We start from the raw sequence: 26,295 nt of genomic DNA on the forward strand, positions 1-26,295 counted from the left end.
AAAACACCTGTGTAATACCTTGATCCATATAAATCTCCCATGAAATAGTTGCATTTAAATGAGCAAACATCTACCAGCAGTTTCTGGTGGAATTTAAGTGCTTTCATAATCTTAGACGCAGTTACATCATTTTTGCCAATCACATCCAGCGATGCGACTATTGAGGAACCCCCATTTGTGTTGTGACCGACAAGAGGCTCAGCTGAAGTGAAGAACCTTATAAATACAGTCAATTAACATAACTAATGTGAGACTATTATTAAGCCTAAATGAGGAATAAAATTGACATTCGGCCTTGATGTCTTCATGACTTCCTTTGCTATGAATCAATTGTCTTTTGCAAGTGTTGAATTGAGGATTTGTGATGCCGTTCACACCTTTTGAATCGGGTCCTATGATGGTAAACGCAGAGCAATGATTTTGTGAGCAGAAGCCTGATGATGGAAGTCTGTAGTTTCACACATGATGAGGTGATTGTTAAATGTAACTGTCAAACGGGATAGAAATGTCATCTATTCTTTGTCTGTAAAGATGGTTCATACTTGAGATATCTAGATTGAGATAGACTATTACTTTCATCAATTCCAATTCAAAACCAGAATCAATGGATGTATGGGTGCAGGTGCTCATATGACAATTTGAGGCATAATGATACTAGCGGGGATATTTGTGAGCGTTTAACACAAAGGCAAGCTGCTTCCTCCTGCTGTGCCTCTTGCATTTTGGAAAACAAAAAATATCCCTGAGGGAGGTTATTTCTCATGTAATTGTAATTCCTTGTGCCACTTCAGTGAGTTAAAAGAAAATGGCGTTTTGGTGTAGAGTTCACTTTGTTTTACATCAGCATGAGCGATGACTTGCGCAACTGGCCCTTTACTTGTGTGGAGTTTCATCAATAAACCTGATCCAACCATCCGAGCAGCTAAAAACCCATTTATTACCAGTCGTGTATCTTTATTGCTCTCATTAGGATGCAAGCCCATGGTTTTCAGAGTTGCGATCCATGCAGGTTTTAATCGGTTCTGCGAAATATGTATTGTTAATCGTGATATTGATGTCTTTTAAGCCATGAAGTGTACAGATGGATAATAGCCTGAGTCTCTGTGATACATCATGACTCATCATGCAAAGTTATCGCCGATTGCAAATTCCACTTCACCTATAAATCTCACTCAAGCTATGAAATGTGATGCCGTTTGGGAGAGAAATACACCAGAATGTCAAACCTGACTGCACTGGAATCCCTGGCATCCTGGGGAGAGAAAAAGAAACTCAAACTCAAATTCAAAGCAACTGGATAGAGTTAAGTTTCAGGCGGCAACTCATTTGTTTACGGGCCTTTAATCCCAACTTTAATCTAGATTAAATCCACATCTGGCATGTCCCCTGCATGCCTCCACATCCTTCTTGGACCCCAGGCTGCTGACCACTCTTCTCAGAAAAGGGAGCATGACACCACCCTTCTTTGGAGTTCACCCCAGGATAGAATGGATGAGTTTTCTTTTATTTATTTTTTATCCCGGGCGTGAAGATGTAACGTTAGGCTGAGCCTTCATTCGTAGATGTGTGGAGAGACATGGCCCCCTGCCCGAGTGGTTTAACAAGGAGGATGGAAACAAGGAGGTGATGTAAGAGGGAATTGTCATCTGTTATCTTTGCATTTGGCTCGCACAGCTGTTTCAGTCTTTTCTCTCAGTTAAATTCAACTCTGATTGAGCATCCTGACGTGCCAAGGAATTAGACTCATACGCAGAACAATCCCAAAAAACTGCAGCCCCAGAAAATGAATTTCTCTCAGATTACTAGGAGAGCTTTTATTTGGAGCGTTGCAAAGTACACGTCATGGTGGTTACTGCTCATCCTCTCGCGCTCGCACACCGTCTCTCTCCCCAACACAAACACGCTTTCTCTCCCTCCATCCTCTCGCTTCTCCGTCGCACTCGGTTAAAAACAACCTGCACCAAAAAGTATCTTCACACCGCTTACCTTGAGTTTGCGATAGAGAGTCTGTGTGTCCGGGCATTCAAACATAAACCAGAAAGATATAGATGGTTTATTTATATGGCCATCAGTTTCTGTGTATTTATTCTCAGAACATGGCTTCAAGCTTCTAAGAGGAGCACTTCTTTGAATTCATGAAAGAAAATGATTAAGTATGAGACACATTTTCAACTCATTCTGTAGGCAATATATTGAAAAATAAAATAAAACTTAAAAAGTTGCAGTCGGGCTTATAAGTATTTTCACAGTGGAAGGAAAAGCAACTTTGGATTGAATATTGCATGTTCATGGAAGCAGCTAATTACTAATAATGCTGCAGAGGCTTTCTGGTCAGACACACTGAACTGTCCAAGTTAAAGGGTTTAAAGTCTTTCCGTTTCTGTGCAGTTTACAGTGTGCACACTTATTCTATGCAGAGCAAAAGAAATGCTGTCTGTTCAATCTCCCTTAAATCCATGCCTTCACAACCTTATGGGAGGTGAGGCCTTTGAAGCAATAGTCTTAGCAGTACTTATTGTATGCAACACAGAATGGACTCATATCTTCTTGTTAGGTCAGTCAGTTCTGTTCAGAAGGCTGCAGGTGGCAGGTTGTGGTTGTTATTTCCTGCCGCTTTGCCACCTTTCCCTAACAGAGAAAGAGACTCCAGTGAGTGCACACTATCCTCGTCTAGACGTAATCCCAGCCCAGGCGGAGCCGAGTTCTCCCCCCCTTCTACGCCTCCCGCCTCCTGCAGCTCCCCAGAGGCAGCGGCAGCAGCAGCCGCCGCGCACTCCTCTTTGAACAACCTGTCATGCTCCATCTTGAGCTCTTGGTAGGACCGGGAGAACATGTGGAAGATGGAGGTAGCAGGGAAGGCCATGATGAGGATCCCGCTGAGGATACTGCTCAGCGCTACAACCTGTCCTGGAATGGACCTGGGCACCATGTCGCCGTAGCCCACGGTTGTCATGGAGATAATTGCCCACCAGTAGGAGGCTGGGATGCTGCTGAAGTCGTGGGTGCCCGTGAGCTCGCTCTCAGCCAGGTGGACCAGCGGGGAGAAGAGCGTGACGGCCACGCAGAGGAAAAGCAGGAGGAGGCCAAACTCCCTGGTGCTGCGCCTTACCGTCAGCCCAAGGGTCTGCAGGCCGAGAGAGTGGCGAGCCAGCCGCATCACGTAGAGGATCCTCAGCGCCCGCAGGATCCGCAACACCAGGCCCAGCTTGTCCAAGTAGCCCTTACCTCCTCCTGGCTTCTCGTGCTCCAGGGACGGGTCGTCCTCTGACACCACCAGGGAGACGTAGTAGGGAAGGATGGCCATGGCGTCGATGATGTTGAGCGGCCCGCGGAGGAATTCCAGCTTGCTGGGGGCCTGAATAAACCGCAGGAGGAACTCCAGGGAGAACCAGGCCACGCACACTGTCTCTATGATGAACATGTTGTAGCACTTAGATGAACACTCACCCTGCGGTAGAGAGGGGGCAAAGGCGAGAGGTTGGGGGAGCAAGACAGAGAGAGAGAGAGAGAGAGAGAGAGAGGATGACTTACAGAGACATTGAGAATGAGAGGAGCAAGAGTGTGACAGGGAGCAAGACAGATGGGGTGGGATGGAGAGGAGACAAAAATCCTGAGGTCAGATAATCACCCTTTGTAATCATTCATAAATCACGAGGTCCAGTCACTCAGAAAGCTAAAGCTACTGCGGCGGCGTTGATAGTTAGCGGTCAATTAACTTATCGTTACAAAGATGAATGTGAACGTGATACTCAGTGCGAACAGCAAGCAATCAGGTCCATTTGTCCTCTAACTACAGCATCAAGGAAACACAATGAGATATTTAAAAAGCACTGTTTAAAGATATACAGATTTGGCTATCTCTGTCACTTTAAATGTTATTATTGATTAGCCCATATTCCCCCTCCTCGTATTCCCTCTACAGAAAGTATCTTCAATCACTGAATGATTACTTCACAATGCATTTCCATAAACAATGACCTTAGAGTTAGCATTTAGCAACCCGTTTCTAGGATTAAAGTGAACTGGCTAGTTGTTTGTCTGAAGGCAAACATGGTTACAGATATTCAAGATCACAAGAATTTGCCACTAACTGCACACAATTTTTCAAAAGATTTCTCCTTAATTTTTTCTGTTGCGCTCATTTGTAAACACAAAAAGTGAAGGTGAATGAAAACATAGCTTACAAGAGAAGAAAACGTTATTTTCTACATAACATAACTATTATGTCACTCAGATAAAGATTGTCTTGTTTTCTTCACACAGAGTATGAAACCAAATTACTTGATATATATTAATTGGGGCTGGGAACGGTAACGCCTTAGAAATGCGTTAAAGTAGAAATCCGACAATGATTTCATCGTTAACAGCATTTTTTTGTGAACTGGGAGGGGATTAGCGCTGCTCGACACATTAACCAAGAACACGGAGAAAGGTACTGCACTTTTAAATGGACATTTTCATTTGAACTCTCTACCAGACGGCGCTCTTTGTTACTACTGCAAACTGGAAGGATCTTACCATCGGAGTACTACGAGCCAGAAGTACTATGAGCATGAAGTACTACAAGCATGAAGTTCCACTTATAGCATTATGCAGCATTGATGAAGCCTACTAGCAACCCAAACAACTAGTGGAACCAAACTGGGGCCGACCACTTTGGATGAGGCGTGCGGAGAGAACTGTCGACAGAGCAACATTCGGAGGAATGAAAAAAATCAATTAAAAATGTAATTCCAGCTGTGTACTTTTTCTTGGGCTAAACCACTTAGCCTCACTCTAACATAAACGTAAACATTTTTTATGGTACCTGTCCAGAAAAAAAAGAAAACAGATTTATATACTGAATGTTAACTTGCTGTTGCTCAGAGGGGTCCTGTTATATTGTTCTGATCACATTACTTTAAACTAAAACTGTGCAATACACTACTTTCTAATTAGGTATTGAATTGTGCACATGAAGTGATTAATCTCTGTTAATCACAGAAAAATCATCTTTACCCAGCAGTACTATAAATAAAACTGTTATTATTTGTATGCTCTCTCAGCCTATAAATCGTCTTTTCTCAGTGTTCTCTTTGTCACTGTGTCTCTAATCGGCTTTCCTCCCTTTTACCCATCTGCTCTCTCTCTCTCTCTCTTTCTTTCTCTTTGCCCCGATTTCTGTTCTCCGCCTTCCTCCGTCTCCACCTTCTCATCACTCATTCGGTTTCGTCGTCCATGACCCTCTCTGGACGTACCCCCTCTCATCCTTCACTGTCTGTTCGCCTCGCACACACCGGCCTCTTTCTTGCTTTAATTCATTCAATCTGTCAGAGTTCCTCTACATGTTAAACACAGCTGCCATCACCTTTCCTCTACGCATCATGCAGCCTTCCAAAAGCTACTAGTAATCTGGGATTACAACGATATCCACGTTTGTTGTTTAAGTCCTGAGGCTGACATTGGGAGAGTGACTTTGCGAGGCCTGGACTTCTGGACTTTTGCTGAGTTTAACTTTAGTGATGCTAGCTGTCTTTGTAGTGAAGTAATTGGCAACATTGAACATTTTATATAGCATGCTTTTCAAAACCTTGAATCACAAAGAATTGCAGAAAAACACCTTCGGCAACAGGACTGAGGCGAAACTCATTCAAGCAAGACTAAATAAATAAAATGACAGGCCAAGGTGTCTAAAAGGAGAAGGCTAATGGTAAATGTACCCACTAACAACAACAACAACAACAAAGTGTTTCACCCAGGGGCCCGTTAAAAGGGTTCTCAGGAGAACGTCATGAAAAGCTGGCCATAGTCTTCTGCAATCCCTTCAACTTTTCACTGTACGAACACCCATCATCTTCATCGTGTATCCTGAGCATTGCTGGTGGTGAAGAACTTGCTCGTTCGACCCTAGCTGGGGGGCTTCGTTGCCTCACGGGACCACTCCCCGTGGCCAGCAATCAGCAGAAAGGTGTTGACGCTGCCGTGCTGGCTCAACTGCACCGCGTCCCATCTGGAGCAGTAGAAATCTTTGGTCAGTATGAATGTGCACGAATGTGTACGTTGGGAACCGGAAGGTCCGGTCATGTCACCACGCTGTACTGTGCACAGACAACTGCAGCTCAGATCCAGACCAGGCGATCCAAAGCCCGGCAGAGGTGAGGGGCAGAATCCCGTTCTCGGTGCCAGGACCTCGAGTGCTGAGGCCGGTCACGCCGCTCGGCACCAGAAGCTCAGAGCAAACTTTCCTGGAATGCTACGAAGTAAAATAAAGATTTTACAAAAGGAGACTATGGTGTTCAAGACCATTGTTGGTGTCCCAAAGTGATGCCACAAATTGCTTCACAAATCAGCAACAGTTCAAAATATTTGATCATACTCAAATATACACAAAACTTGTTTTCACTTCATTAAGTTGCATTTTAGAGGATTCAACAAAGACAAAGCCCCAATAGCATTCCTTAGGAGTCAAGTGAGTAAAAGGAGACGTATGAACATAAAATGAAAGTTCACTTTTTTCATAGTTTTGGCATCAAATGGCTCCCGATACAAACATCCGGCTGTTTAGCATCTAAATGTTGACTTTATCTGTAATACCAAGAGGGTTTTTCAAGGCTTTATAACTAAAAATAGCTCCTGCTGCACCTGCCAACGACCTTTATAAATGCAGAACAAATGAGCTAAAAATGGCTCAAAGTAAAGCCGAGTGCAACTGCAAGTCCACGGTTTGAGTAGCGAACCTTTGCGTTAAATTGTTTAAAAAAAATGTATTCACAAAAATAAATTATATTTTACACCCGTTCAGTTTAAATAAAAATTAGGGCTGTCAAAAATAGCGCGTTAACGGCGTTAATTAGCTGTTTGTTGTTAATTACGTCATTTTTTTTGACGCATTTCACGCATGCGCAGTGTGACAAATTATTCAGGTCCGGAAAGAACCTCTTCTTCTAGGGAATGCACTTCATCCTATACAACTCATTACTGCCACCTGCAGGCATACGTCAGGCCGTCAGGTTCAGCAAGTCGTTTGCGCCAGAGACCCGCACCCCCCCCCCCCCCCCCCTCCCCCCGGTTCTCGCGCAGCGGAACAGAGAAGAAGAAAAGCTCCGCCCAGCAGAGCTTTGCTAAGAAAAATAAATAAAGAGCAGCGCCGAGATAGAGGAAAGACCATCGGAGAGACCCGTAATACTGTTCTGAAACATGCGAAGGAAGAGAAGCCAATGCGATCTAATTCCTCCCAGGTATGGGGATATTTCACACTGAAATGGGGGGTGCTGGCGGATTTCTTTGCAGCGCCAGTCGTTCTAATCGCCGCGCTCGACTTCAAGGTGTAACCTTTATTATTGTTCGGTCTGAAACGGCGCGCCCAGTGACGGGTGGTGCAGCAATATTGTTGTTCGGGTGGAAATCGGGAGAAAGGTCGGTCCGGGAGATTTTCGGGAGGGGCTTTGAAACATCGGGAGGGTTGACATGTCTGGTCATGTCTGGTCATCGCAGGAGCACAAACTCACAGCAGAGTGGGATAAACTGCAGAGGCTCGAGACCCTTCTAGAGCCATGCAGGGAAATCAGTCTGTAACTTATCAAATAACATTGATTTGATTATTTTCTGGAATGAATTAAAAAATTCAAATATCAATAACATGTATTTATGTAAAAAATAATAATTATGATAATAATAATGATAATTATGTATCTGTGTCCTGTTATTTATCTTTATTATGCATTTCAGAAAGAAAAAATTGTTAGGATTCAGGTGATTAATCATGATTAATCCACTGAAAATTCTGATTAATTTGATTAAAATTTTTAATCATTTGACAGCCCTAATAAAAATGTGAATTCATCATTTTACTCTGCAGTGTATGGGGGTAGACGCAGGTTCCACAATGGTTCAGCTCAGCGGTCCATGATTTCTCCCGAATCTGAGGGACGGACCCGGGGATATTTGTTCCTCAAGCTGAGGACGTTTACAAAAAGAAAGTACACATTTGATAGTTCACGGCTCTCTTCCATGAAGCTGACACTGTTTTCTCTGATGGTCCGTCCTGCTGAGATCTGTCTGACCTGTCTGATCACTTTTTCCCTGAAGCCTGTGTCTCGCGCTGACATTAGGCCCAACAGGGCTCTGTGACACCGTTCACAGGCTTGGCTTGATAGGACATTTGTTACAACTTACCTCTTTGATACACACACACAACCTGCCACAATTCCCACCATCTCCCTGACCTTATCTCCCTTGTACGACTCACACTGGAACTAAAGTCTGTGACAGCTCATTTCACCACAGACACTGTTCACCCAGCTGCTGTCTAGTGTTTCGCATTACTGTCCCCACTAACACGTCTCAATGTCAAATTAAGACAAAGGACGTGGCAAGAGTGGAGTTATTGCACGGGGACGGGTGCAAATGCAAATGCAAAAAAATGGAAAAGTTGACAAAGCTTTTCAAATCTTGCAACGCTTTGTCAACTTGTCACAATAATTGCCATGGATACTTGGATGCAACCAGGGGGTGTAGCTCACACTGGCGGTTGGTTGACAGACCAAATGCAAAATTGGCAACAAGGTCAAGCGTCTGGTCATGAAGGTGTGGGTTTGTGTTCATGCTAATTAGCAAAAGGAGGTTGTGACAGTGGGAGGAGCTTAAATCAAAAAGGCAATTAACTTCTGAACACATTTAAGTACCAGAGCCAAAGTCATGATCGGTTTATTTCCAGACTCTTGTGGGAGGCACAATAGCACTGAAAGGGGAATTAATTTCAGGAATGACGTGGTTTGACAGTTTATGAGTTCAGAAAGGGAACCAATATCTTGTTGAGACTTGGAGGCGACGTCTCTGTTTCATGTTGTCAGGGGAGGTCAATTGTCTTTGAGGTTTATTGTGTTGGCGTGTCTGTGGACGCATGCACGCATGGATGGATGCATTAAAACTCACTCATACAGCAGAAAGGCCTAAAGGCAAACTTGTTTAATCTTCCTTTCATAAAAGCCCCATCTGACCCTGTTACCCCAAGTTACTTGAATGTGTACTAGGAAATCACAGCTTGATGAATATCCAGCTGTGACTTTTACTTTCTTCATTTTCATGCTGAAATCGGCATCTATATGTAAATTTAAATAACTGTTTCTGCTGCTGAATCAGTTTGAAATCCTGTATAAATAGTGCACATTCCCATTCAAAGTCATTTATCTGATAATAAATAAATAATAAATGTATATTGTTCAATCACAGGATTAGTTTAGTGACATTGTGGGCTCCATGGTGGCTCGGACTCCTTGAAAAGCAGCAAACACGCGGAGACGTGTAGATGTGTGTAAACTGCGCTGTGTTTCGGGACTGCCCCCTTGTTCTAACTTCTAATTGAATTCTCTGCCTTTGTCACAGCGTGTCTCCAACTCGACAGTTCTCTCTTTCCTCTCGCAATCAGTTAGAAAAAGACCCCCCATTGTGATCCTACGCCAATCCTCGAGTTTGGGCACACGAGATGAGACTCTGCCTATCAATCAACTCTATCTTGCACCAGACCTTGAACGCACTTTGCAGCACTGAACATCATTTCTAAAAGCTGCTGTACTGACCTTGGCACCGACTTTTAAACAACGCACAGGCGACGAAGACAAAGACAGAAAGACACACAGAAAGAATTAGAGGGTGTGGTTCCACCGCTGGCCTTCACAGAGGTACTGCCCATCAAGTGTTCACTAGTCATGGGTTATTAAAGGGGTTTTATCATGCGACACCTCTATCTATCATCAGGCCGGTCTCCGGTAACCTGAAAGCTGACTGCATGTATAGGTTGCATGCTACACCCTCAGGGTGAGCATCCCCAGTACCGGGGGCAGGCCAATAACAAATGCATTCATGGCATCATAAGTTACCCTATTGGTAATCCTTTATCTAATGACAATGGTATGTATATTGGCTGAAACTGTTCTTTCGATTTCAGACGAATGATAATCATTATAGCCGTCAGATTGTGACAGACACCAATAACCAATAACATTTACATTCAATGGATACCTCATAATTCACTCTGGGCCTTTGCATTCGAGATGTATCTGTCTTATAAATATTCATTAATATGTGTATAATTGTATTACTAAATAGATTTAAGGGATATTTATATTATGTTATTTATAACATGACTACATGGATAGAAATAGAGTTTTGAAATTGCAAAAATCATAATTAATGCATGTGGTTATGTAACTTTAGTTTCTTCCTAGAAAGGGGCTTGAGAGATGGGAGTTTAAGGTTTAAACCCTGAAAGGTGAAGCCAATGCGGAAGTAGCTTTACTAGCAATAGCTATGTCGTTACTAAACATGGTAACTTGGGTTTATGGATAGTTTCGAGGTGTCTTCTGGTTCAACAGACAAGATGGTGACAGCTTAATAAGTCAAACTAAAGGCTTCAAATGGCATGGTGAAAATGTCTATACTTCTTGAATATCCAAGAATCACCCATTTGTTTGCAAAAACCTTTGATGTTTATCAATTTAGAGCAACGAACACCCCGCCACTCTTGCAAGACCCAGCGTACACTGACTTTAGTGACACTCCGACGCTACTCTGAACGTAGGGTGTATCAGATTCATCTCTACTTGAGGCTGCTGTACAGGCTGCAGGATCAGGGGACAAAGACCAACAGCTTGTACTTGCACATACACTCTAATGGAGAAAAATGACCAACGAATGGTTAGGAGGACAGAGTGATAGAATAGAGAGAGAGAGAGAGGGGACAGTGGCTGGAGGAGGAATAGTTAGGCTTAGCGGGGAGGAAGGATTCAGAAGAAAGGGATTGAGCTGACACCGCAGAAGTCTCAGTTCTCTGTCAGGGTGCTGCCCACACAAACACACATATATGCTTTCCAGTTTGTTAGGATTGAACAATCCTGGGAGAGAAACCCTATGCTGGATGCCAATAAGCATTGTTCAAAACTCAAAAACATGCTCGGACAAAATATCGCAAAAAACTACACACACATCAGTACAATTTAAATGAAGCCTACAGTTTGTTCTGTTAGTTTGTTATTCACTATTCTCAAGCAGTATGCGTATTATCAAATTCAAGATAGAGGTGCATTAGCAATTTGCTCACAAAAGAGACTTTGTAGACACAAACAACAAAAGAACCATATACTTTTAATACGTTAAAAGGTTCTTTGTTTGCACAGATTGTGATAATACAAAAGAAAGATGTTTTGGATCAATAAGCTTTGATTAAGAGAAATACATACACCCACACATCTGCTGCTGGGTCTGCAGGATGCACGTAGCAATGCAGAGGCACGTTGCAAAGGACGTGTTTGCCAACAAGGTGGAGCTGCGGTGTGGAGGGTGTGTTTTACACTATTTTCAGGCAAAATAGTGCTGCAGTGATGCGTTAGCTGTTCACACCTGCAAAGTTGCCCTAATGCTTGCGAAATAACCTTAATGGAAGCTGGTGGAATTGTATGTTTCTTTTTTTGGGTCTTTTGCATTAGCCGAAGCAGTTTTCCCCCTCCATTATTGTCTGCCCCCATTTCTCTTTCCATGATGTTTCGGTTGTGCCTGCCTGTCATTCCTCACCTGTCCAATAGGGGTCCTCAGTGTGCTCTCATGCCCTTCCCAGCCCCGTTCCTCGGCCCCGAGCCTGCTCCTTATCACCAATTAGTCTTTCATTGCTTGCTTGCTAAACTGCATCAGCATTTATAAAAAAAAATCCAATATTACTTGGAAAATGAAAGGTTGCTTGACATTTATGACACAATTTGTATTTTTTAAGATCATAAAACAGTTAAAATTGACATAAAAGAAAGAACACAGTAACTGTGAAAAAGCAAGTTAAGAAGTTAATTTGTCAAACAACTGCGAGATTTCTATTTCGTTGCAATATTAACTGACAACAGAAATGTTTAACAGTCTCCAGTGCTAAAAGAGAGCCATTCTGCATTGAGCTGTAGTCCTCTGTGCTGAGTTATGAGTACAATCCCATCCTGACACAAACAGGATAAACACCTCATACTTAGCGGTTCTCTGCCATAATCCCGTTTGCAGAGGCACGCAGCACATCAGACAGAAAGAATACAGCTCATAAGCAGATGCAGGCTGCAATAGGAATGGAATCCGCTCCACACGGATTAGGCCCCACAGCCAACGTTACAACAATCACACATAGGAAAGGCACAGGCCTTCTAATTATTGGTGCATGTACGTTGACATCGGAAAGAGCTTTAATGGAGTTTCCTCATTAGTATAGTTCAATCACACAAATATTCACAGATCCTCAGGTGGTTTGAAGGTGTTTGGGATTATATATCGCTGCTGGGCAGCTGAAACCTGAGCAGTTTTTTTTCTTCTATCTATCATCTTGAATTGTTTATTTCCCATTATCTCAGTTGATGAAACAGTCATCTGCAGTTGGGTCCGCTCCCTCCAAATATGTGTGTGAGAAATAATGTTTTTTTTTTGTTTAACACCCAACTCCCCTTTCCCGAATCTGATTTATTGTGGTTCTCCTTCTCTTTCCTCCCCAGTCCTCGGCATGCCTCGAGTCTCATTTACTTCCTTTGACTCATAGCTGCTCTGACTCACTGCCAGCATCAGTCCCACCATGCTGAGCCAACAACGCTTACAGACTCGGGCACCTATTTAGGCTCCTTTAGTGTTTGTATAATCGAGTTTTGAATTACGAGGGGGCGGTAAAAAAGTGTGGCACATAATACTCTGCTTCTTAATTAATTCTTAATTTTGTGGCCCTGTTGTTACACACCCGAACAAGGCTCGGGATTGATGACGGTCCTTTGTCTTTTTGGCTCAGCAGGTGTAAAAAGCGGACCGTACAAACACACACAGAGTATATGAGTTGTTAGTTCTTTGAAACCCCCCCATTATGGTGTTTGTTTCACATCTCACGTATGGAATTGTATTCCCTTAGATGTACTTATATGCCGTGAAGAAAATGGAGCTTTGCAATTGGGTTATGCCAAAACAGAGTTCATAATGGTTTATTATTGCACATCAGACTGTGGGCCGTGTGGCTTTGAGCAGCAGGGTAAATTCATTCATGCTTTCATGTCCAGCCAGTCACAAATGTTGGATACCGAATCACAACTCCCCCTCAGGGATAATACGTTTGGAAACTGGCTTTGTTGAATCACATAATGCAATTCTGCACAGTTCAGAAGCAGGAGGGGTGCGCACATAAGCAGAAACTCTTCTGAGATTTTATCACAGCCAACACTTTGATCTTTTCAAAATGATTCTCAATGGAGCTGGACATTGGCGCAAAATGAGAGATAAAATCACAAACTGTCTGTTTCTGGCTTTTTGGAGATATGACAAGCAGGCAATCATAGCAAAATATCTGCTTTTTTTACATCTTTAATCAGAATTGTGTATGTCATATACAGGTAATGAAACTTCCTTGGTTACCCTCCTCATTAGACATCTATACAGACTGTGACAACAACAGGGAGATCAAATGATTTTCCTCATGAGTCAGACGCCAACAAAAATAATGGTTACCACTCTTAAAAGAGGGTTGGGGACCATATTATTATGGACTAACCTTTACTGTTGAAGGCTGTAACATTCATGTTATGTCGCTGAGTCTACGTTTAACACGATGAGCATGAAAGGCTCGCCTAACAGACGCAGTGTGATTAAACTAGTACAAAAACGGACTTTATCTTAATGACATTAGCGCTGTTGTAATGTAACAGGGTGTATGCTACGCCGACTTATTGCCTCCTCTGGAGCCTCTGCAGCTTGTGTGTGCTGTGGGATTATGGAAATGAGTAACCACAACAAAGGTTATTTTTGCAGCTTGTTGAGATCACAGAATTAAACTTGAGTCCTCATGATGAAGAGCGACCCTTTGGTGAGCAAAAATGTATTTATTTGTTCAGCTTTGGCAAAAAAAAAATCGGACAAAACTGAAAATAGTCTTTTTTACTTATGATCTCCATTGCCTTCGCTAACTGCTTGTATTTTTGCAGTTTTTTTTATGTGTTGATTCGGGTTTCTTGAGCATTGTTTAAACAATACAAAATATAACTTCCGGTAGTTCTAAAAAAAAGCCAAGGAAATAAGTTCACGTCCTGGGAATGAGTGTGCTCCTATGTGTCATCCTCATGTGCCCAGGTGATCCGGCTGCTCAGGGAGGAAAGATGAGTCTGGGAAGGAGGCTTCACGGCTGGCGTAGTGTTTACATTCTACCCTGTCACTGTGTTTTCTAGTTATCTCCCACTCCTTCTCAAGGACCCAGACTCTGTTTCCTCCCTACATCCTGGTACCTGAAGAATCACCGTATCTTGGCCTCAGGCGTCATAACACACATTATCTTCATCTCACTCTTTTCTTTTTTGTCTCTTACCAGAACAAAAAATCCCACGTCCCAATCGATACTCACTCGCTCCGACCGTGTCAATGGTTCAATATTGACAAGTCTCCGCTTGAGAAGAAGATATTAGTCAATCAGAATAAGTTTCAAAACCGCAGTCCGAAGCAGAAATCATGCAGTCCGCTACTTGGCTGGATCTTACTCCATCACTCTCTCCGTCCTTCTCTCTCTTCAGATTCTGGTGATTGATGCCCTGTGACGTGATTATTGAACAGCAAATCCCTTCCGATTCATGCCATTAAGGACATGAAGCGGCCACTTCAGTTACTCCCCGGGCCGGGAGTACAAATAAATAAGGAAAAAGGAGTGCAATTCTGATGAGGCTGTCTGAAAATACTCCATCATTGTGAAAATATTGAAGGAAAGTATCTGAGTGACACACGCTGAGAGTAAAAGGCCTTTGATGTGTGTGTATAAAAATGAATGAAGAGAGAAAGTTGTTGCTTTGCTGAAAGATTAGCAAGAAAAAAAGGCGGTCTCTGTGGTAGAGTTTTGACATTTGAACAGGAATGAAATGTAAACTCAGAAAGGTCATCAGTATGTTCAGAGAAAAGCTTTTTTCACCAGAGAGCTGCATACACCCTGTTCCTTCCAATCTAAACACTGTTGCTCTCCTGCAGGAGATATGGACGGTCCGTGCTCAGTTAGGAATGTAGTCAAAGTGGAAAAATGTCTCATGAACTACAGACTTTAAGGTTTTTTTCTACCCAGAATAAAAGCAGTTAACGGCAAATATACATTGGAAGACATTACTTAGTGCTTGTTATTTTACAATGATTTAAAAATATCAAGAGACTCTGGATATTGATTTACAACAACCTGCACTGCTGTGTTACACTCATCCAATTCGTTGCTGTTTCTGTGTAACCATGTAGCCGACTAGACATGCAGTAAGAGGACGTACCCACATTTAATCCCACCAAAAGATCTGTTTGGTAAAACCTTTCTATATTTGGGGAAACTGCAGATTTTGACGTACTCTAAAGTGGTCTAAAATGTACTTTTAGATGAACTTTTCTATAGCTTACTGTTTTGACTACCTGAATATGTATCAACATGTAATGCATTCATCTATTAGCGTTGCAGCTATACACTGCAGGATGGAATAACAGTGGCTCTATAATCATGTGGAGAGATTTTACATAAAGAGCAGAGCACTTACTTCGTGGAGAGCTACACACACACACACACACAGCAGGAGATGGAGATTTTGACGGATTAGTTATTATCAGGGGTCCTGAGAAGGATTCGTAAGATAAATGCCCTTCCTGAAGCATTTACTTCATAGTGATATATTGTTTGATAGAAGGGATCCACTGAGCATATGCAGTAACCTATTACACACACACACACACACACACACACACAGGCTAGAATCTGACTCTAATCCGGCCTGCCTTTTTAATTCTCTCTCCACTTTGACTGTTCCTCTCCCAGACACACTGTATATCCTCTATCTGTTATCATCCATCTGGCATCTGGCACTTATTCCATCCCTCCTTTCACAATCGTCACCCAAAAACGAGTCAAACACAAGTGCAAAGGATGAATGATGACTGCACGAAGGAATGTTGGCCCACTGCAGCACCTAGCAGACCAGAGAAAGAGACAAACAGCAGAGCCGCGTGAATTAAAGATGACAGCTGCACTGCCGCTCCTGCCCGAGCAGGCCGGACGGTCGGCGCCGACGGAGATCAGGAGCCAAACACACAGGCGCATGTAGGGAGAAACGCAGATGGATCTGCCACCTTTTGATGTGGGTTACACAACCTAAAATGTCCTTAACAGCCCATAATGTCCTCGGAACCTTACGGAGAGAAGCTGAAGCCCGAGTGAGACTTTCAGCATAAACACAAGTTCACATTGAGACGTGACAGGGAAACTTTACACTATGTATCAGGTTTCTCCCTATGGCAAAGTTGCAATCTTAAAGCTACCCAAAGATCTCCATTTTCTCTGCCCGTCTGCGTAATTCAAGAGTGTTGATATGCACAGAAAGGTGAAACCCTGAAAGACGAAGATGAAACCTGCCCCCCCCGCCCCTCCCAAATGGCCATGTTGAATAGTCTGACATCACTTTGGCCGTGCGGACACTCGCAACCCTCTCAGATGCTGCCAGGATGAAGCACGTTGTCCTTACAGCCCATCACGTCCTAACAAGGCATGTTGATGTTGGACACCCCCATTCAAAGCTTACACATACACAGCAGATTCAAGTTTCACAATGCTCCGAAACATGAGGAATCAATACAGTATGCACTGTGTTTACCCGAGGCGTTTACAAGCAGTAAAGCCCAATATCTTGTCAATATCAAAATCAGGAAATGCAATCTTTTTGACATCCAGCAACACCTGTTTTGTGTGTGTCTGCTTCTGCTGACCAGTGCAGGTTTACAACCAACAATGAATCCGATCCAGGGATTCTATCCAAACCCTGTCCATCTGTGTCCGTATGACAGTAACCGACTCATCCTGGCAGAGAGCGTTCTCCGCTCATCAGGCATTCTGCGACGGGCGCTCTCCTCTTCCACTTCCCTTAATTCTCCAGGATCACACCCTCATGCACATGATGCTCTGGCTGCCTGCGATTGCTCACTTGAGCATTGATACAGGGGTGCTGCAGATGGCAACTTCTTCACAGCTGTTAAACATATGTGTAGAGTTGTCTGGCAGCAGTCTTTGCAAAGGATGCATTTACATATACTATTTAAAGACACAGACAGGATGGGTAACTTTAAACATGAAATATTGGCCTGAAGGTAAAAACTTAAATGTAATTAGAAAAGCGTAAATGAACTGAGGATAAGCTGCAGTAGGAATTTAATGTAGTTTCAAGGGCACAGAAGACTAAATGTGTGCGAAATTCAGAGAAAGCCATATCAGTTTTAGTGGATGAGTTCACTGCTATTGTATGTGCATGTAACCGTGCATGTTTACGTACAAATGTGTGCGACTGGTAGTGTATCTACACACTTCTGCGTGTGCACTTTGTTTGTGTGAGAAAGTAAGCCCATTTGATCATTCCCTAGTATTTACTGACAGATACTGGACAGGCCTCAGTGAGTAGCTCCGGCTTCATTATCCCACGCTGTTATGAATAGACGCAGATCACAGGACACACACACACACACACACACAGAGCATCCCTTCAGTGTATACGAAGGTGTGATGTCAGGGAGTTGTTATATTTGAGTTTTGAAGCCTGACTTTTTGCTGCACTTTGAGTTTTTCCTCACTTCGAAATGCACACAATTGTAGGTTCAGGTATTATAATGGATTATTTAGTATCAGCTTGACTTTGCTTCAGGAACCCATCCTCCTGACAGCTATTCACGACATTCTGAAACACACTGGTTCACTCACCCTGTCCTCTTCTTCTCTGAGGTCTGGCATGGTGCTGATGCACAAGCTGATGACAGTCACCGCAACCATGATCACAGACAGGCAGGCAAAGATCTTCCCCGGTAAGCCCGACTGCGGATTCTCCACCATGTCTCTCAGCCAGTTCATCACCTTCCTGTACCTCGTCTCCTCCACTGGCACGCGCTGCATGGCGTTTCTCTGCCTGCACTCCTCCTCCCGCCTCTCCAGCTCGTTCACCTCCTCGATGCGGGTGTACATCTTCCTCTTGCAGCAGCGCTCCATGTACGTTATCTCCACCCCCCAGTAGGTCAGCTCGTCGTGCAGGGAGAGGACGCACATCTCCCTCAGCAGGCGCAGCTTCCCCGCGGCCAGGAAGTTAAGTATGACCCTGAAGGCGGATGGCGAGCGGTCGAAGAAGAACTCCTTTTGCGCCTCGTCATAGTCGTCGCAGACCCGCGCGATGTCCTCAGCCGATCGGCAGCCGCACAGTCGACCAAGTCTTGTCAGAGGGAACTGCTCCAGAGTGCTCCAGGGGAAGGTGTAGCGGTTTCCCCCAACATTGATCACCGCCAGTAGGGCGTGGTCAATGGACACCAGGTCCTCTGGTCGACGGATGAGCTGAGCCCTCTGGTAGTACACGCCCTGGAGAGAGAAAATGTTTAACCACATTTGAAATATTGGCAAACAACTTGATCCCCTACTTGTTATAGCTAATCAATTCGTATTCATACCTTGATGGTGGCAGTCTCAGGTATTTCTGTGAAGATGTGGTCGAGGCTGCTGTCATCGCTGACGGACAGATTGCTGAAGTCATGGTTGGCGTTGCTGATGATGGGCATGGCGGCATCTGGGAAGCTTGCCGCTCCGCACTGGGCAGCGCAGATCAAGTAATGGAGGCAGAAAGAACCTAGAGTGTGTCAATTTTGTTTTTGAGACTCTATCTCAGCCTCCTGAAACTTATGTTAAATCTTGTAAACTTGAAAAACTTTCCTGCCACAGCCCAGGTCTAATGCAAACAATCTGAGCATAAAAATGGCTGCACCTTTCAGTCCTTTGGGCCCGAGCGCCCCTCATAACAAGGAGTTATTTCTTAATGATAGACACGCTAAGGTTTGGACTGCCAACTAACAGAGGGAAACCCCAGGGAGAAGAGAAATGAGCAGTTTCAGAATTCCCATTGACATTTCTTCATGTGGTTGAGTCTCGGCGGCTCCATCACGATAGATTCAATTGGTGCATCAGGATTCCGAATCAGATGAGATGGCGATCTGAGTCTGAAGCAGGAAAAGGAAAACCCCAACAGAGAGAGTGGGTTGAATTGTTCAGTGTCTTGTAGCTGCAGAGGATGAACTGGATGAGTCATGAGGTGTCCTGGGACTGAGGAGGATCCTCTGGGTCGCCCAGGCAGGATTAGGGAGGGCCTAGAGCCGAGGTGGCATCTTGCAGGCACTGAGAGAGAAATAGATTCTGTCAGAAAGCAGCTAGTATTAAGTGTGAAGAATGCAGGTTACACATAACGGAGAAAGACATGCACAAAGACTAGTTGGGAAATGTGCGAGAAGACAAAAAAAGGTGAGAAAGAAGTGACAGAGAGCAGACCTCTATGAGACCCCGTCTTCCTTTCAGTGCGAAACAACGCAGTCGGACGCATCAGCTCTGCAGCTATAAATGGCCCCTCAATATGGTTGGGCGCGAGACTTGATCAGAGAGCAAATGAACTTACACTGACATCAATATCCAATAAGGATGGTTTACACTATAGTAAGTGTGCAGAAACACCAATGAGCAAGTCGAAAAGAACCGTCAGACTAGATGGGCAGTGGTCCTATCAACAGACACTGAAGCACAGGGCCCAAAATGTTTTTCTTGGCAATTTAATTGCCTTGGCACGGGAAAAGCATTGCAGTTGCCCAGAATGTCTTGTGTATCAAACCCTTAAATAGTTGTGATTGATTTTCAAAGTGGGTCTCATTATCACATTATTTGTCACTGTGACTAACTTATAATTTGTCTTTTGTCCTTGAGTTGCCTAATCACATGTACAAAAACCAACTGTCACACGGAAAAACCTTGTCAAGAGCCTTTTTTAAGAGCTGACATTTGGAATTTTACGAAGGTCATTGTGGGAAAAGCCAGAGCTGCACTCCAGTTTGCCATTGTCAATGCAATCAGGCATGGTGCCTTTACTTTGACAGTGTGTGCATGAAAAAAGGTCCATCCCAATCATTATAGCATAACTCTTAATCTTTGAAGGTGTGTCTTGATGTATTTATTTTTACGCATGGGAAAAATTGGACTACATTCACTCAGATCCAAGGCCTCAACAGAGCAAAGTTTTAGGATCGAGTTCTATAACGCCGAACAGCTGGAATGATCCTAAGAGACTCAAATGTTTACCTTCTTCTTGTGGGGGGGGGGGGGGGGGCTGCCCTGTTCTTTTCTTATGCCAGCTTTTGTTGTGGATATAAAGCTATAATATAATTTTAAACACATGCTACTGCTTTTTTATAAGCTACAATCCTAAGGGGCAATTCTAATCTGTTTTCTAAAACATACAACACAGGCCCACATGCAGCACTCATCTGTCACTGTGACTCGGCCTGACTCACAGCCCTGAGGAGCACGGTGTGTATATTGCTCACTGTATGCATCTAAGTATCATTTGTCCTGAGATTATTCTGCTCGGTGTCTATCTACAGTAGCCTTCGAGCTGATTGAATGCAGGACTGGACTGTGGAGACACGTTAAAGCAAAGGGGCAGAGCCAACATGCATCACTAATTCAGACACAGGAAGACACGATCCGGTATTGGTGCAACCAATGAATCACGATTCATTTCCACATCACAGGGGGAAGAGGGAATGATGAATAACTTATTAATCAATTTGTATTCCCTGTGAATGCGGCAGTTTTTCCTTGGTGGAAAGTTCATTAAAAGAGGTATTTTCTGGTGGCACACTGGCTTTGCTCCACACAAAATGGACAGAACAGAAATAGTAAAGGAAGGATGTCCTGGGAAATGGAAAGCAAACTTTTATTCTAATTTTATTTATCGCCTTAAAATGATGATTTTGTGCGAGATGAGTAGAGCCTGTAAAAAATAATAGTGGTACCATTGAGCTAAAATCGTTATGCTGTAGGCAAATTGAAGCATGTACAACAGTCATTAAGCTTATATTGTTTTTACTGGCAGGCAGTGTCTCATGGATTGGGTTGCCTCGATGCACCTGACACCATATATATATTTCCCTCTCCTTCTCTGTATGCCTCTCTCAACCCGCGCGTGCACACACTCACATGCGCGCGCACAAACACACACACACACACACACACACACACACAGTCCCGGGACTGTTTATGTCTAATCTCAAGACATTTTTACTTGATCTTATATTGCTACTCATTCTAATAAGGAAGGATGAAAACTAACTAACTAAAAAGCAATACAACAATCTTTTGTTGGCCCAATTTAATATCAGGAAAAACTTTGTTTCAGTAATGGAGTTAAAACCTACTGAATCGAATACACTGGTTCTGGAGACAATTGGACTTTTCTTACCGTGTGTGACCGTGCTGACGGGATAGAAAGGCAGCAGCCTCTCTCGTTCTAAGTATTGTGACAGCATTGTAACTTCCCCACAAATATCGAGCCACACGCGCAGCGTCGCGTCGAGCCTCGGCGGAAACTTGAGAAGTGCGTCTTACCGTCACAAAGACCGGCACTCGTCTCCGGACGGCCGCTCCGGCTCGGCGTGAACTCCCCCCTCGGGGCTCCGCAGTCCCTCCGATCACTCGACCCGCACTCAGGGTGCCACCGACCGTTCCGGAGCGCTGACACGGGAATGCCTCTGCGGCGTCCGCATCGCCCGCGCCGGGGGGGAGCTTCCTGTGGAGAGTCTGGACGTGCCAGAGATGGATGCGGCGGGTGAAGCCTCGGTGCCCTGAGAAGTGTCCCGTTACAGCTCGGTTAGTGCTGCTGCAGTGGAGGAGGAGGAGGAGGAGGGGGAGGAGGGGGAGGAGGGTGGGGTGGACGCTGGGGCGGGGGGAGTGTGAGCCGCGGTGCGTAACAGAGGAGGAACCTATACCCAAGTTCAGGTTTGCGTAAAAGGTGTCGGAGGGAGGAATGAGGTCTGTGTGCTCCCGATTGGACAATAGACAGAACTGTAGTGACAGTGTGTTTGTTAATACCCAACATTTCTCCCATTCCTCTTTAGAGATAATGTGAAATTCAAGGGCAGTGAAGAGATGCTCTCAAACATGTTGCCTCATCGTTTCACGCACCGTGGGGGGCGCGGATAGCTCCCCGTTGCTAAAGGTTGACTCTTCTGAATCCACAGGGAAGCACCAACTCAGAGTCCAAACGTTTCAGTTCGAGTCTCATTGTGCTCAAGGTAGTGTTGTTGTTAGTGCATTTTTATGAATGAGCTGTCATTTTGTGTTCAATTGCCCTTATTGGGGAACTGCACTTGGTTGTTCACATGTGGCATATTTAAGAAGCTAATTTTAAAATCCAAATCCCCTACTCTGTTAGTTTGGTTTTTCAGAGTGTGAGGCAATTATGAGAGTCTTTGTGGAAAAATGTGGCTGCCGGGGGGGTTTATATGCAATGGGATCGAGCTAGAGATTTGACCTTGTAAACGCTTAGGGTTGCAGATTGAAACCTTCTTGAAACTTCTCCCACGAGACAGTTAGTAGAGTAGAAGAACCACAGGGCTTAGTGAGTTAGACGTAGGAAATCCTGGATCTGTGAGTCCCTTTCATAAATAATGTCATCCAATGTCACCTTTTCAGGTATGTAGAGACCTAGAGACGAGCAGGGAAAGGCACAGGGCAAAAACGTAGAAGGCAAAAGAAATAGCACAGAGCAGCTGAGATTCAGACTTCCACTGAGCTGACCAAACAATCTGGAGATGAGTGGGAAGAGAACCGGGGTGCTTGAACTACTTGAGGTTGATGTTCTGATTGTAAGCACGCACACACACACACACACACACACACACACACACACACACACACACACACACACATCTAGTCGTATCTCATTTGACTTAAAAGCACATGATCAGAATAAACTTCAGGGTTTTTTCAGTGTACATTTCAGAAATTATATTATGTATAAATGTATTTCTGGAAAATGCAATTAATAAACATTACCGATGTGAGATGGACACAGCTTTTGGCATGACCCAGAATAGGAAATAACTGAATGGGACAAACTCTGATCTCTGTCCCACACGAGTGGAAATGCTGATAAAAAGCCACTGTTGGCTGTGTACATAAACTTCTGTGCTCCGTACTTACTTTGAAAAAACTGACCGTTCCAAAGCAGCACCTGCAGGAAAATGTCAACCCCCGCCACACCGGTAATGAATTTACACAAGGTGAAAGTTCAAAGGAAAACAAACAAACAATATCCTTCCCCATTGGTCTGCTTTACTGGCCTCACACACACACTTTGTCCTTGGGAGGCCGCTCATTAGGTTGCATGCGCCTGAGGCAACTGCTAAAACAAGCAAACGCTCCAGGCCCTTATGGCTGCTAACGGAGCATGCAACACATTAGCGAGGGGTAGAAATGGAAACTGAAGAGGTGAGGGTCTGTATGTGTCTGTGTGAGCTGAGAACGGCAATGTTTCGACTTATTGAATCCCTCCATCACTATTCATTAACCTGAAGCAGCATGTGCCCCTGGCTGGTTAGTGTATGCAACATGAGACTGATCACACAAGCCGGGCTATTAGTTCTCATGGTGCTTTTTTCTTCTGACAAAGGAGACGGCGTTTCAGAGCTGAATGGATTAGGTCCCCTGCAATCTGCCCTACAGAGACAGTAATGCAATATTCCTTTTTAAATTCCTTCCGCCATTTTCTTCATCATGCACACATACACACCTGCTGCAAGAAACACAAAACACCTACAGGCACCACTTTTCAGAGCGGATTTTGCACAGGTGGTAGATAAGGGGACACCAAGGTTGTCCAACATTGAACCGGCTAACTGCTTTATGTTTTTGCACCACTCCCGGCTCCTTCCTATGTGAACCTGTCAAATGCTTTTTTTTTTTAATTTATCTCACACACACCCGCAGCTGCCATTTCACACACACTACCATGCAATGAGAGGGATTGCGGCACACACATGCAGCAGAAAACACAATGACAGGGGCAGCCCTGTCGGTACTAATATCAAGCCTCGGTCTGCAGGATAAAGAGTTTAATCCCTCACAGGCATGAGGGGCTGAGATGAGATTGTATAGAGCCAGTGTGTGGCAGAGTCCGACGAGCAGTCGTGTAGGATGTGTGCAGGATAAGAGCCATGAGTCACCCAGCTATTAGAGAACAAACTTTCATGCAGATGGCCACCAGAAGGTCCAACCCAGATGGTTCTGTCCAACTTTTTCTCCCTTTCACCTCAGAACTCTTTCTTCCGACTGTCCTCTGATCCTCCGGTCCCTCCTCTGTCTGTGATTCTCTGCTGAAAGGAGTTGGATCGCAGCACAAACAAGTTGTGATCAGGTGCATTGCTCCCTCAGAGGACGTGAATGTGAATGATCAACCCGGCTTAATTGACCAGCTTAACCACGTCCAAGATGGAATAAAGAGCAAGACGAGGCAGGTGAGAGAAAGGACAGGAAATGGACTGAATTGGCACGATGAAGAAGATACAGGATGGGGAAAAGAGATTTTAAAAGGGAAACGATAGGAAAAAGCTTGACAGCAGGGAAGTGCCTCACCAATCTCTTAATGACTTTTGTCTATCTGTGTTCCCTTCCAGGACTCTGAAGCGGGCTAGAAAGATTGCAGCCGACCCCTCTCACCACGGACATAAAATGTTTGTGCCCCTTCCATCCGGCAGGAGGCTGAGGTCCATCAGGACTAAGACCTCCCGCCACACTAACAGTTTCCCCTCGGCATTCGGGCTCATCAACAGAGCCGCCCCCCCCCCCCCCCCCTGACTGACTCTCACTCTCTACATGTACATCCACTTTGTCACTTTCACCTGTCACTTTCTGTTAGCTGGTGCACTTAATCTTTATTTTTATTTTTATCTTTATTTCTTAACTTAACTAACCCATAGCCTATATTTTATTATATTTTTATCTTATTCCTGCACTACGTTGCCTGTTGTCGTACTGTCTGCCATCACACACCAACCACCAAGTCACATTCCATGTATGTCCGACATATTTTGGCGATGTTTCCTGATTCCTCACAGAGGGCGAGGAAAGAGATGGTGATGTGGCTACACAAGTGTGGAATCAGAAGAAGGTTGACGAAACACCAGGCTCATGCACAAAGACAGCTCTTACATCAGGTCGGTTTCAATGAGTGTCACGTTGTCACTGTAGACCAAAAATGTCAACAACAAAAAAAAAAGGTAAACACAGTAAAAACAGTTAAGCCTCAATGACTTTGATCAAAGAAAGTACAGCCATGCTTGAGGCTCCGAGCGTCAGGCTGTACTTGAGCTCCATGCTAACATCGGCGTGCATGTAACATGTAACATACTGGTGTTTAGAAGTTATAGAGTTTAACATGTTCACCACCTCATCATTACAGTCTGTCGGCATAATTTCTTTCACAAATTAGCATTTGAAAGAAAAATGTACTCCTGAAATTGTGAGTATATGATGGTGCTAGAAAAAGCGTCAGGGTATCAAAGTGATTCCTATTGATTGGATTCAAACTGTGATGAGATGTATCAGTCTAAAACATGCAGTTGACTATTTGCTTAAACAAAATGTTAAATTTATATGATATTTATCCTGGTATAGATATTTGTAGAACCACTTCTCAGCTGTGTCAGCTAACAGCTTGCCTCCCACACACACGTGTTAATGCACAGTTTTATTTTCTTTACACTCTCCATGTCTTGAGCTGCATTTCAAGTGGACTATATTCAATATGGAAGTATATTCAAATTACTCATTGGAGGGACATATATGGGGACATGATTTTGAGAGAGGGGGTGGGGGGGGGAGAAAGGACCCTCTTTACAACTGTTTACATTAATAGTCTGTATGATACAGAATCAAATATTATTATAATTGGTGTAGACTTTGGCAATCCCTGTGGATATTTATGGTTCTGTTCTTGCATCAAAGCCTAATTTTACTGCTGCAGGGTCTAACAATCTTCTCAATCTTGGAAGACCAGGGGAGGATATTTTTGAAATTAAAGAACCCAATTTGCTTTTTTGTCAGGTCGTTCTTTGTGTTTTATGGTTTTTATAGTCCATGGAGTTTATGATGTGCTGTGTCTTTAAATGTTTTTTGTTGGTGTGTTTTTCCTTTCAGGGGCTTAGAAAACTTGTTATTGTGACCAGTTCAGGTTCAGGATCCCGATGTCATTGGACGATACGAAGGGGGGGGGCACCCCAAAACCTGAGGATCAGCGACCTTCTTCACAGCAATCACTTGATGAGTGATGTTTTGTTTTAAGCGCCATGAATAATGGAGAGGTCTTTAGTTACTGATTGTCATGTCAGGTTTTCAAGCTTTGGTATGTAGGCAAAATTTGAATATCCAATTCATTTATTTGAACTGTCTTGAATACTTATAGTAACTTTAAA

General features: G+C 43.9%; 1 protein-coding gene and 1 long non-coding RNA gene across 5 annotated transcripts; one reads left to right on the plus strand and one right to left on the minus strand.

The window, feature by feature from the left end:
- Window positions 1-298: 298 nt before the first annotated feature.
- Window positions 299-21,688, minus strand: kcng4a (potassium voltage-gated channel, subfamily G, member 4a). 3 transcript variants are annotated; one of them, XM_037451584.2, is made up of 4 exons: window positions 21,431-21,688; window positions 18,457-18,594; window positions 17,726-18,367; window positions 299-3,448 (listed from the first exon to the last, which is right to left on the minus strand). In XM_037451584.2, the coding sequence occupies exons 2-4, from the start codon at window positions 18,562-18,564 to the stop codon at window positions 2,570-2,572; spliced, it is 1,629 nt and encodes a 542-aa protein (XP_037307481.2). In that variant the 5' UTR covers window positions 18,565-18,594; window positions 21,431-21,688; the 3' UTR covers window positions 299-2,569. The 3 variants fall into 3 exon arrangements, with proteins under 3 accessions (XP_037307481.2, XP_037307482.1, XP_037307483.1); XM_037451585.2 differs by having other exon boundaries at window positions 18,457-19,174; XM_037451586.2 differs by lacking the exon at window positions 21,431-21,688 and adding an exon at window positions 21,285-21,421 and having other exon boundaries at window positions 18,457-19,174.
- LOC119196129 (uncharacterized) lies at window positions 21,594-26,295 on the plus strand. 2 transcript variants are annotated; one of them, XR_009956651.1, is made up of 5 exons: window positions 21,594-21,691; window positions 24,140-24,339; window positions 24,499-24,555; window positions 24,940-25,038; window positions 26,021-26,295. It is a non-coding gene; the product is annotated as an uncharacterized LOC119196129 (long non-coding RNA). The 2 variants fall into 2 exon arrangements; XR_005114265.2 differs by lacking the exon at window positions 21,594-21,691 and having other exon boundaries at window positions 22,799-24,339.

Source organism: Pungitius pungitius, chromosome 6 (genome assembly GCF_949316345.1).
Source record: "Pungitius pungitius chromosome 6, fPunPun2.1, whole genome shotgun sequence".
Classification (NCBI taxonomy): domain Eukaryota; kingdom Metazoa; phylum Chordata; class Actinopteri; order Perciformes; family Gasterosteidae; genus Pungitius; species Pungitius pungitius.

Coding starts and splice junctions, on each gene's coding strand:
- kcng4a (XM_037451584.2), bottom strand. CDS start 18,564: ATGCCCATCATCAGCAACGCCAACCATGACTTCAGCAATCTGTCCGTC. Junction 18,368..18,456: donor CTGAGACTGCCACCATCAAG/GTATGAATACGA, acceptor TTCTCTCTCCAG/GGCGTGTACTACCAGAGGGC. Junction 3,449..17,725: donor TCAGAGAAGAAGAGGACAGG/GTGAGTGAACCA, acceptor TCTCTACCGCAG/GGTGAGTGTTCATCTAAGTG.